The sequence below is a fragment of the Schistocerca serialis genome, chromosome 11, assembly GCF_023864345.2.
Source record: "Schistocerca serialis cubense isolate TAMUIC-IGC-003099 chromosome 11, iqSchSeri2.2, whole genome shotgun sequence".
In the NCBI taxonomy this organism is placed as follows: Eukaryota; Metazoa; Arthropoda; class Insecta; order Orthoptera; family Acrididae; genus Schistocerca; species Schistocerca serialis.
In genome coordinates, this window is record NC_064648.1 from 115,529,434 (window position 1) to 115,542,103 (window position 12,670).

The window sequence follows — 12,670 nt, forward strand, 5'->3', positions numbered from 1 at the left end:
AAATGCTCTCACACACTTTCTTACCATTCCATCACTCATAATGTTTTCTCCGTAAACTGCACAGATCTCACGATGAATATCGATGCCTTTTAGGCCTTTAGCATTAAGAAATCTTATAACAGCCCAACAGTCTTGATTATCGGAGGCATCTTAAACACTCAGTACGCAACGTAAACAAGGAAGTATCAGACCGTAATGGCGTCAGTGCGTAGATTAAGGTACAGGCTTTCATGTAAAAATAAAATTATTGAGATATCTCGTATATGAAAGCAGATCTTAGACATAGACTGAGAAAGACAAGAGATGAACACTCCCACCTGCAACGAATTTTTTATGGAAAGTTAAGAGATCAAATACACAACAGTATTATAATAGAAACACCGAATGTATATTGCCGGCCGCTGTGGCCGAGCGGTTCTAGGCGCTTCAGTCCGGAGCCGCGCTGCTGCTACGGTCGCAGGTTCGAATCCTGCCTCGGGCATGGATGAGTGTGATGTCCTTAGGTTAGTTAGTTCTAAGTCTAGGGGACTGATGACCTCAGTTGTTCAGTCCCATAGTGCTTAGAGCCATTTGAACCATTCGAATGTATACTGCGTGAATAAAAATCAGGACGCAGATCCGTGAAACGGAAACAACGCATCAACAGGATGGGGACGACAGATTAGTTAAGCAAGCAACCAATTATAAACCAACAGGAATGGGAAACGAAGGAGCACCAAGGAACAGTTGGGTTCAGTGAGGACACAGCTGGTTGCAAGTCTACTCCATGAAGTGAAGAAGAAGAAGAAAAGATAAGAAATGAGGATGTTCTGAGAAGGGGGACATGTGGAAAACATTGACACAGAGAAGAAGAGGAATGACCGGACGTGTGTTAAGACTTCAAGGAACAACGTCCATGGTGATTGACAGAGCTGTGGCGAGTAAAATTTGTATGAGAAGACAGAGATTGGTATATGCCAAATAAATGTTTGAGGTTGTTGGGTGTAAGTGCCACTATGAGATGAACAGGTTGGCAGAGAAGAGAAATTCATGGCAGGACACATCAAAACCAGTCACATGACTGAAAAAATCGAAAAAATCTATGCAGTCCACAGAGATGGGTCTAGTCAAGGATGTACGTTTGTTTTAATACAAGTGCAAGTCAGCGAAATGATTTCATGCTACTGTAGTATGGAGACAATTCTAACCATGGAATAACTTAAGACACTGAATTTAAGAGTTTTCCTAAAGACGCTATACGGTGGAGTATAATCAGTTGATCAGTGGAAAGTTCTTCAATTTAATGTTAAGCTTCAACACGATATCTAAGTGACATATAATGCACTCTGAAAGATTGTCTCTGACTCCATTCTGTACTATTGCACAAACGTTTTGTAGAGGTTGTATTTGGTCCTGGTGTCGTATTCATGTATTCACAGTTTTATAAGCAAAGAGAAATTTTGGTAACGGCAAAGGTATTAATAAATATACACTATGTGATTAAAAGTATCCGGACACCTAGCTGAAAAAGACTCTCCGCTGGTAATGCTGGAATTCAGTATGGCGTTGGCCCACCCTTCGCCTTGATGGCAGACGCTACTCTCGCAGGCATGCGTTCAGTCAGGTGCTCAAAGGTTTGTTGGGGAATGGCAGCCTATACTTGACGGAGTGCAGCACTGAGGATAGGTATCGATGTCTGTCGGTGAGGCCTGGCACGAAGTCGGCGTTCCAAAACATCCCAAAGGTGTTCTATACGATTCATGTCAGGACTCTGTGCAGGCCAGTCCATTACAGGGATGTTATTGTCACATAACCACTCCGCCACAGGCCGTGCATTATGAACAGCTGCTCGATCGTGTTGAAAGATGCAATCGCCATTCCCGAATTGCTCTTCTACAGTGGGGAGCAGGAAGGTACTTAAAACATCAATGTAGGCCTGTGCTGTGATAGTGCGACGCAAAACAACAAGGGGTGCAAGACCTCTCCATGAAAAACTCTACCACACCATAACACCACCGCCTCCGAATTTTACTTTTGGCACTACACACGCTGGCAGATGATGTTCACTGGGCATTCGCCATACCCACACCATGCCACTGGATCGCCACACAACGTTTTCCCACTGTTCAATGTTTACGCTCCTTACACCAAGAGAGGCATCGTTTTGAACTTACCGGCGTGATGTGTGGCTTATGAGGAGCCACTCGACCGTGAAATCCAAGTTTCCTCACCTCCCGCCTAACTGTCCTAGTACTTGCAGTGGATCCTGATGCAGTTTGGAATTCCTGTGTGATGGTGTGGATAGATGTCTGCGTACTACACATTACGACCCTGTTCAAATGTTGGTAGTCTCTGTCAGTCAAGAGAGGTCGGCCTGTACGATTATGTGCTGTACGTGTCCCTTCACGTTTCCACTTCACTATCAGATCGGAAACAGTGGACCTAGGGACGTTTAGGAGTGCGGAAATCTTGCGTACAGACGTATGACACAAGTGACACTCAGTCACCTGACCTCATACGAGGTCCACGAGTTTCGAGCAGCGCCCCATTCTGCTCTCTCACGACGTCTAATGGGTACTGAGGGCGTTGATATGGAGTACCTGGCAGTAGGTGGCAGCACAATGCATCTAATATGGGAAACGTATGTTTTTGGGGGTGTCTGGAGACTTTTGATCACACTGCGTACACTGCCTGACAAGACACGTGAAGCACCATGGTGGGGAGGAGGAAAGTAACTGAGACTTCAGCGAAGGAGAGGCTATGAGAAGTTATTTCAGTAATTACAATATCGAGGACACTTTAGAAAGAACTTGACCGGTGCCTCTCCACAGGAACCCCACACAGTGGCTGAAGGTGGTCATCAAGGGGGGGTACATGACCGTGATTCATCACTGAGCACAGTGTGACAGCAGTCCACGCTTCCCAACCGTGGTGCTACAAACAGAACCGTTTGTGTTACAGTGTTATTGGCAGCCTAAACACGAGATGGTAATACCCCAGTCCAGCTGCTGCTGGTCTCCAGCCAATGGCGTGTTATGACACACAGTATTGCAGGGAGTTCATTGCTTGTCCTCCAATGGCAGCAGCAAATGACAAGGGGCAGAATGTATCTGGTGCACAATACAGCGACCCCTCTTACGGTGGACAGTTGTCGACCAGCACCTCGACAATGTGTACACATGCCCCTATGGTCCGAGATGGTGCCACTGTCAGCTCCTAACAGCTCCCAAATCTGGATACTGTACAACTCGACCAGCTGGCCAAATGGAGACCCGCAGAAAAAAGCTCTGTCGGTTGCTGATAATGCTGTCTTGCACAAGCACCCAGCATCTCTGTGTCCGTCATAGTGACCGCTGGCCAGGTGACACTGTTCGTCCCCCTTATACAGGGTGATCGACAAAGCACTCCGACTTCAGGCCACAAGTGGACCATCGGGACCATCCGACCGCCATGTCATTCTCAGCTGAGGATGCGGATAGGAGGGGCGTGTGGTCAGCACACCGCTCTCCCGTTCGTTATGATGGTTTTCTTTGACTGGAGCTCCCCAGTTGGCATCACGAAAAATGGCAACAACGCATGGCGGCCCGGATGGTCACCCCGGCCACGCCCAACAGCGCTTAGCTTCGGTGATCTGACGGGAACCGGTGTACCCACTGCGGCAAGGCCGTTGCCATGATTCACAAAGATATGCAAATACAGGGTGTTACGAAAAGGTACGGCCAAACTTTCAGGAAACATTCCTCACACACAAATAAAGAAAAGATGTTATGTGGACATGTGTCCGGAAACGCTTAATTTCCTTGTTAGAGCTCATTTTAGTTTCTTCAGTATGTACTGTGCTTAATTTCCTTGTTAGAGCTCATTTTAGTTTCTTCAGTATGTACTGTGCTTCCTCGGTTCACCGCCACATGTGTGGGCTGACGAGAATCCGCACGCAATTGTGCAATCACGTCATCAACACAGATTTTCTGTGAACGTTTGGGCAGGCATTGTTGGTGACGTCTTGATTGGGCCCCATGTTCTTCCACCTATGCTCAATGGAGCACGTCATCATGATTTCATGCGGGATACTCTACCTGTGCTGCTAGAACATGTGCCTTTACAAGTACGACACAACATGTGGTTCATGCACGATGGAGCTCCTGCACATTTCAGTCGAAGTGTTCGTACGCTTCTCAACAACAGATTCGGTGACCGACAGGCTGGTAGAGGCGGACCAATTCCGTGGCCTCCACGCTCTCCTGACCTCAACCCTCTTGACTTTCATTTATGGCGGCATTTGAAAGCTCTTTTCTACGCAACCCCGGTGCCAAATGTAGAGACTCTTCGTGCTCGTATTGTGGACGGCTGTGATACAATACGCCATTCTCCATGGCTGCATCAGCGCATCAGGGATTCCATGCGATGGAGGGTGGATGCATGTATCCTCGCTTTTTAATCAGAATTAATAAAAAATCGAATACAATAACAACTCCTACTACAATAAATCAACCAAACAGAAAAAATAAAAATAACTAAAGAGAGCAATTAAAATAAGAACTCATAATAGAAGAAATAAGCCTACAATAATCAAATGAAAACAATTAAACACAGCCATGCAAAAACATATATATAAGACATGATAAAATAATAAACAAACCTACATAAAAAAAGAACTAGAGACAGTTTTAATCTTCCTCCAAGTGTCATATCAGCCCACACTCCACTGCAGGGTGAAAATTTCGTTCTGGAAGTATTCCGACTATTGTTCAGTCCAGCCCAAGACAAAATAATGAGGGACAGGGAAAAAGAAGTAAAAATCTACAGATAATGGGAAGCAACGCAACGAGGAAGAGCCCGAGTGAACACAGAAATCTCAAACCTCCATTTTGAAGACAGCTGGGCCATACTCTCAAACCAAACAATTAGAAATGTGTATGTGGTGTCTGTCCTTCTGGACATGTTCAAAAAAACAGAGACCGTATGTACAATATGGTCCATCTGAAGTTTTGGATGAGATTATCTCGAAACCTATACATCGGGCAAAAATAGTGGGTACGACAAGTTTGTAAGTCCAAAGGGGGACACCAAATGATACTACACGTAACCCCCAGCCCCCGCTCCCATGGGTAGGATGAGGGGCAACATATAAATCTTATTGCAGATTCGGATTCTCCATAAAAAAGCAATCAAGTTTTGTCTGAAACATTTTTTTAAACCATTGACAGATGGCGCTGAAATCGAGAAACATTAAAATTGGGGAAGAGCTCCGATTTATTTAGCATCAAATCTATACAAAATGTGCACCAATTCCTTCATTATGCCAAATTAAGCTATTTTTGTACAAAATGTATCCTACCCGCCACAGTTTTGGATGGAAGGAGGCAGAATGGTATCAAAATCGTCGCCGGCCGTAGGCCGTGCGGTTCTAGGCGCTTCAGTCTGGAACCGCGTGACCGTTACGGTCGCAGGTTCGAATCCTGTCTCGGGCATGGATGTGTGTGATGTCATTAGGTTAGTTAGGTTTAAGTAGTTCTAAGTTCTAGGGGACTGATGACCACAGATGTTAAGTCCCATAGCGCTCAGAGCCATTTGAACCATTTATCAAAATCGCCTTAGGGAACTCTTCACAATTGCGTTACTACCGTGATAAAATTGCGAACTATGGCTCAGTATAAAGCTCGATGCAATGCGATCAGACGTCACTTCACTTTCAGATTGTGGACCGTAAACATCAACTGACGAAGGTAAATTATTCTTTAGCGAAACATGGCTCACTATCCTCCTACAGAGATTGTTGATATGATGTTAATTTTAGTTGAATGCCACAACAATTACGCTGCAGCTGCGCAATTGTATGCGCATCGTTTCCCAAACATACATCCAAGTCAAAACATATTCGAAATTGCACTCAACGAGCTCAAAATGTATACAACATCGCGAATACAAGGAAAATGACACTTGTACCTTTACCTTTCTCGCATTAGTTCAACTGGGCGCATAAATTGGTAGTCGTGCAATTCAGAGACAAACTGGAATACCGAAATCAACTGTTTTGAGGATTCTGAAGGCACATAAATATCATGCGTATCATATCAGATTGACTCAGGCATTAACGCCAAAAGCTATGCAAATACGCGTGCATTTCTGCCAATTTGCCTGGGAAACGGTGAGAGGTGACAATGATGTTTTTAGATACGTTATGTTCACTAATGAAGCCACGTCCAAAAACGATGGCGAACTAAATCGTCATGATTGTCATTGTTGGTCCCCTGACAATCCACACTGGCACAGACCCGTTGACAATCAACGCAAATGGTCGTTAATGGTCTGGTGTGGAATTTTAAACGGTTACTTGATAGGACAGTATTTTTTTGTGCGAAATGTAACTGGGGAATCTTATTTACAACTTCTCCACGATGATTTGTTGGAAGATGTTGATTTAGAAACTAGGCAACGAATGTGGTTCCAATAGGACGGAGCAGCTCCCCATTATGCTAAAAATGCGCGTAACGTTTTAAATATACGGTACCCTGGTCGGTGGATAGGACGCGGCGGACCAATTCAGTGGCCTCCACGTTCACCAGACCTAACATCTCCTGATTTTTCTTGTGGGGTTATTTAAAAAAATACTGTTTATGAAAGACAGCCCACAATCTGGAACGATATGGAGCAACGCATTCGAAGAGTGTGTGCAGCCATACCATGGGATGTGCTGCTCAAAACTGTGGCCAACTTTCGCAGACGATTGACTTTATGCATTGAAGCAAATGGGGATAATTTTCAACAATTTCTTCGTGGCTAATTTCATTGATTAAGCGCCCCAACATGTGAGAGGCAAGGGGACTCACGCTAATGAAGCACCCCATGGGAACATCATTCTACTAACTCCACGTCGTTGTTCCTGGGTAACGGTAAAAGAAGGATACAGTACATTTTGTACAAAAATGGCTTAATCTGGTGTAACCAAAGAACTGGTGCACTTTTTCTATCGATTTGGCGCGTCTTTCTCGGATAATTCTTAATAAATTAGATTTTTTCCCCCATCTTACTTTTTTCACGATTTCAGCGCCATCTGTCAATGGTTTAAAAAAATGTTTCAGACAATACTTGATTACTTTTTTATGGAGAATCCGAAACTGCAATAAAAAATAGGTGTTTCCATTTAAGATTTAAAAGTTGCCCCCGGCCTCACCCAAGGGGGCGGGGGCTGGAGGTCTCGTGTAGTATCTCCCTTTGAGCTTACGAACTTGTCTCATCCACTATTTTTACCCGATGTGTAGCTTTCGAGATAATCTCATCCTAAACTTTAGATGGACCAACCTGTATAATTAAGAACAGAGTAGTCAATGATCCCTTCAGTGCAGATGCACACCACACTTGAACACTTACGGGAAACGGCGAAACGCAGTGAGTAATGGGCAAGGGGTACTACATCAGTAGTGTGTCGGTAAGTTGACAGTCCAGGTCTGACAGGAGGCGTGCTAGGGTAATCCATGCTGTTACCATGGCCACTGCGTCTGGATCGCTTAGTGTAGAGCGTGTTCAGTCAGAGGGTTAGGTGCCCTCTGTAAAAAAAATAATAAAACTGAGTTAATGAGTCAACGATGAACTTGAACTAGCGTCATGTGATGTCCACTCTAAACGAACAATAACGAACAAAATGAGATAAAAAATAACAAAAGTGGTCACAACATCTATCTAGTGAGCAGGATACCTGGGTTCGAATCACGACCCGGCACAAATTTTTAACTTCCCCCTTGATGTAAGTCAATGCCCACTAGCCCCTAAATATCATTAATTACTTTGCATCTTGAAACAGAACTACTAAAAGAATGCACAGAAGAAGTTGGCCTGCAAACCTCTTTCCAGAAGTCTCAGTTCTTTTACTCACAACTAAAGATACGAAAATTAGACTCAAAATACGAGATGAACCGAGTTACACATTTCAAATATCTAGGTCAAATCCTCGAAACCACAGCAGGTGAGAAGATACAGAAGACAACACAAAATGAAAAAATCGTACAGCGAGACACAGGACGTATGACAGCACTCCGTCTTCAGGCCACAAGTGGGCCATCGGGACCATCCGACCGCCGTATCATCCTCAACTGAGGATGCGGATAGGAGGGGAGTGTGGTCAGCACACTGGTCTCCCGATCGTTATGATGGTTTTCTTTGAGCAGAGCCGCTACTATTTGGTCGAGTATCTCCTCAATTGGCATCACGAAGCTGAGTGCACCCCGAAAAATGGCAACAGCGCATAGCGGCTGGATGGTCACCCATCCAAGTGCAGGCTACGCCCGACAGCGCTTAACTTCCGGGATCTAACGGGAACCGGTCTATCCACTGCTGCAAGGTCATTGCCTAGATACAGGACACATACAATAAGAAATTCATGCCCATTAACTCAATCGTTAGACACTACAACACAGTAACTAGGCCTTAAATACAGTATGCAAACGAGACATTAACAGTTCATATGAAAAAGTGATACAGAAATTCTGAAGGAATAAAGCAAAATAGTGAGAAAAATCCTCAACCCAAAGCCGACAGAGGACATGTGCAGATAAGTCTCTAGGAAAATCGCAAAGGAGATGTCAAACCTATCAGCAGATTTCAGACAAATAAGACCAAAATGCTATGGACACATCATCAGTAATCACCAACAGAATTCTGACATACATACAAGGAGATAAGCCAACAACACCACAGGTCACACAAATCAAACTTGACCTAGAGGAATCATATAATGATCCAACTCATTGACTTATTAAATGAAAATGACAAATGAAAGAAAGAAAAATGTTACTGCAGCATTATATTTAGCAAGTCTGTGTCTTAAATGAATATTTTTTCTTGAATTAACTGTCTCCTCGCATGGGGAACTACTGGATAATACTACTGGACAGATTTGGTAATCACTGAAAGGAAGTAAGGAAGTTGAATACTTGCCAGAATCTGGCACGAATGGGAAACCCAGCTGCCATACCTATCTTACACAGCATACCAAACAACATATTCCAGCAGGATAATGCGCGCCATTGCGCTGCAGCTCAGCCCATTGACACCTTTATGGTTGTAGTGGACCTAGACTGGTCTGTCCGGTCCCCTATTTTGTCTCCCTTATAAAATGTCTGGGATGCAGCAGAAAGACATATGCTTACACTCCATATTCCATCCAGCATCCTTCATCAACTGAAACAGTATCTGCTTCAGCCATGGCTAGAAATTTCTCAAGATGACATTCAGTGGTTGTAGACTTCCAGCCCAGAGTCAATACAGGAGGACCTTCGTGCCCTTGGGGCTCATGTCTCAAAGAGTGAGGTCTATGGTCCCATCAGGGAAGGGCGAGGAAGGAAGTTGGGTGTGGCCTTTCAAAGCAACCACCTCGGCATTTGCCTGAAGTGATTTAGGGAAATCGTGAGAAGCGTAAATCAGGATGGCCAGATGGGGGTTTAACTGATGTCCTCCTGAATGCGAGTCCAGTGTGCTAACCACTGCACCACCTCGCTCGGTGGGATGGTAGAATAAGAATGGAAGATCAAGAAAGAACTATTTGGATTAGAAAGAGTTTTAGACAGGTATGTAGTATTTGGACTACCGTTCATCTATACATGAAGCAAATAATGACGAAAACAGACGGAAGTTTGAGGAGTGGGATTAAAATTTAGGGTGAAAGGATATCAACGATAATTTTCGCTAATGATAATGATATCTCTACTGGAAATGAGGAAGAATGACAACACTTTTTGAAAGGAATCAACGGTGTCATGAGTACTAAGTACTGGCAGTAGGCCGACAAAAGACTAAAGTGATAAGCAGTACCAGGAATCAGCTTAGGGATACTTAATATGCAAATTTTGTGCCATGAAGCAGATGAAGTAAAGGAGTTCTGCTAGTTTGGACGGAAAATAATACAAAATGGACGATATAGGGAGGGCATAAATAACAGACTAGCACAGCTGATAAAGGCATTTCTGATCAAAAGAAGCTTACTGGCATCAAAAATCGGCCTTATCTTGGAGAAAAAATTTCGGGGAATGTGCATCTGGACACAGCATTGTGTGGAAGCGGATCATGGACTGTGGTAATAACGGAACAGAATTGAATCGAAGCGTTCGGCGTGAGGTACTAAGAAGGATGTTGATATTGTAAGAAGTGAGAGGTTCTTTGCAGAATCGCTGAGGAGCGAAACATGCAGAAAAGACTGACAAGAAGGCAGGAGAAGATGAGAGGATATTTACCCGTATTAACACATCGGGCAATAACTACCACGACACCTGAGGGAGCTGTAGAGGGGAAATATATAGGGAAAAACAGAGATTGGAACTTATCCAACAAATAACTGAGAATGTAGGATGCTAGTGTTCCACTGAGATGAATAGGTTTGACAGGAGGGGATACTGCCAGGCCACATCAAGCAAGTCAGAAGATTAATTTCAAAATAAGTGAGGAAGATCAGCCTGAAGTTTGATATATATCGGACTGGAGTCTCGTGGTATAAAGATTTCCGTTCCTATCAGCATGATGTACCCAGCACAGCACGCTGCTACAGACTCACCTTGAAGAAGGGCATGTACTCCTGGAGAGTGCTGTCGACGAGGGTGTCTCGGCAGTAGGAGAGGACTGTGCTGATCCTGATGTCCTTACTCCTGGTGATGATGTCCTTCAGTGCAGACACAGGGTAGCCTGTGATCCCAATGAACCGTGCCTTGCCCGCCTCTGCCGCCTCCTTAACCACAGGCAGGGTCTCGTTTATTACCATTTCCGAATCTGGAGCAAACTCCACATCGTGCACCTGCAAACGGGAATGCACAGACGCTGCTAAATGTTTATATGAACAGTGCTAACCATTAAAAGTGCAACACCACAAAGAGGCATGCAACAACCACCAAACTGACATTGTGTGCTATGCAGTCCAGTCACACTGATGTGACCAGAACCTATGTTCAATATGAACATGCAATAACCACTCAAAGACAACAGGCGACAGACTACAGTGGAGGATATATAAAGAGGGGGAGGGGGGGGGGAAGGGAAAGGACACAGGTAAACACTGTAGCAATTGTCGTATAGTGGAAACAGAATTATATACCCAACTTCCAAAAGGGTATGACCATTAGCTTTTGGGCCTAGAATGGAACCATCTCTGAATGGTTACATTTGTAGGCTGTTGGCATACTGCTATGGGTAAAATATACTGGCGCCGAGGCAACTGTGGCGCACCACAAGCCATAGATGACAAGGGCGAACGACCAATGTAGATCATGATGTTTGGCTTGGGGGCATTCAACTGTGCGGTCATCAGTGCCAATACAATGTTCCAATTTCTACACAGTCCAATTCTGCCACTGTCACTAATGATGACGATGATGATGAAATGATGAGGTCAACACAAACACCCAGTCCCCGGGCAGAGATAATCCCCAACCCAGCCGGGAATCGAACACGAGACCTTGTGATCCAGAGGCAGCAATGCTAGCCACCAGACCACGAGATGCACATGGACCAATGTGGAGATGTGTTCAGGTGAACAGATGTGCAGCTGTTAAGCAACTGATAGCCCAGAGGCCAACAAAAGTGTCACCTCCACAACAACCATTCAGAATATGTTGCTGCGTAAAGACCTATGCAGCAGGTGCCTAGTCCATGCACCCACGCTGACTGCAATACACTGGCGATGAAAGCTGGAATTTGCTCACGAATACCTCAACAGGACGTCCACTGAATGACGACAGGTGGACTTTTCAGATGAATCAAGTTTTACGTTCCATTGGATGGATAGCTGTTGGTATATAATGCGTGAGACATATGAAAGCAAACATTCTGCCACAGGCGGGAGCAGTATGATATGCAGGTTGTTTTCATGGAATTTCCTGGACGGTCTTGTTATTCTGGAAGTCACAATCGATCAAGACAAGCATACATCTATTGTTAGAGCACATGCACGCAGTTTGTTTTTCCTCAACACCATCTACCAACCAGACCACGCATTGTGTCACACAGCTCATAGCATATCTGCAGGTCTGAAGAGCACCAGGATGAGTTTAAATTGGCATGGATCCACATGCTTGTTGGTACCTTCCAGAACCTCACTGACTCGCTTCCTGCTCATCCCACATTGCAGAGGGTGGTTATTTAGGTTTTGGACAAGTGCTTACATTTATGTGACTGTACAGTGTGTATTTTGAGGTACGTGAATGATTAGCATTTCAGTACAACTGTGTAACAGAGAATTAAGGTTGTTTATATCGTCTTCTGTCTATATACACATTCACTATGTGGCTGAAAATGACTTACAAGTTCGTGGCGCCTTCCATCGGTAATACTGGAATTAAGTATGATATTTGCCCACCCATAGGCTTGACGACAGCTTCCACTCTCGCAGGCATACGTTCAAACAGGTGCTGGAAGGTTTCTTGGGGAATGTCAGCCCATTCTTCACGGAGTGCTGCACTGAGGAACGGTATCAATGTCGGCCAGTGAGGCCTGGAAAGAAGTCGGCGTTCCAAAACATCCCAAAGGTGTTCTATACGAATGAGGTCAGGAGTCTTATGCAGGTAAGCCCATTACAGGGATATTGTAGTCTAACCACTCCGCCATAGGCCGTGCATTATGGACAGGTGCTAGATTGCATAGAAAGATGCAATCGCCAACCACGAATTGCCATTCAACGGTGGAAAGCAAAAAGGTGGCTAAAACATCAGTG

At 44.6% G+C, this 12,670-nt stretch overlaps 1 protein-coding gene across 1 annotated transcript in view; it reads right to left on the reverse strand.

Moving 5' to 3' along the window:
- Window positions 1-12,670, reverse strand: part of LOC126426516 (uncharacterized) — a 46,962-nt gene that overhangs the window by 8,878 nt on the left and 25,414 nt on the right. The window contains exon 5 of the mRNA XM_050088421.1: window positions 10,523-10,759. Within this exon, the coding sequence (XP_049944378.1) occupies window positions 10,523-10,759 (237 nt within the window). The remainder of the gene's footprint in view (window positions 1-10,522; window positions 10,760-12,670) is intronic.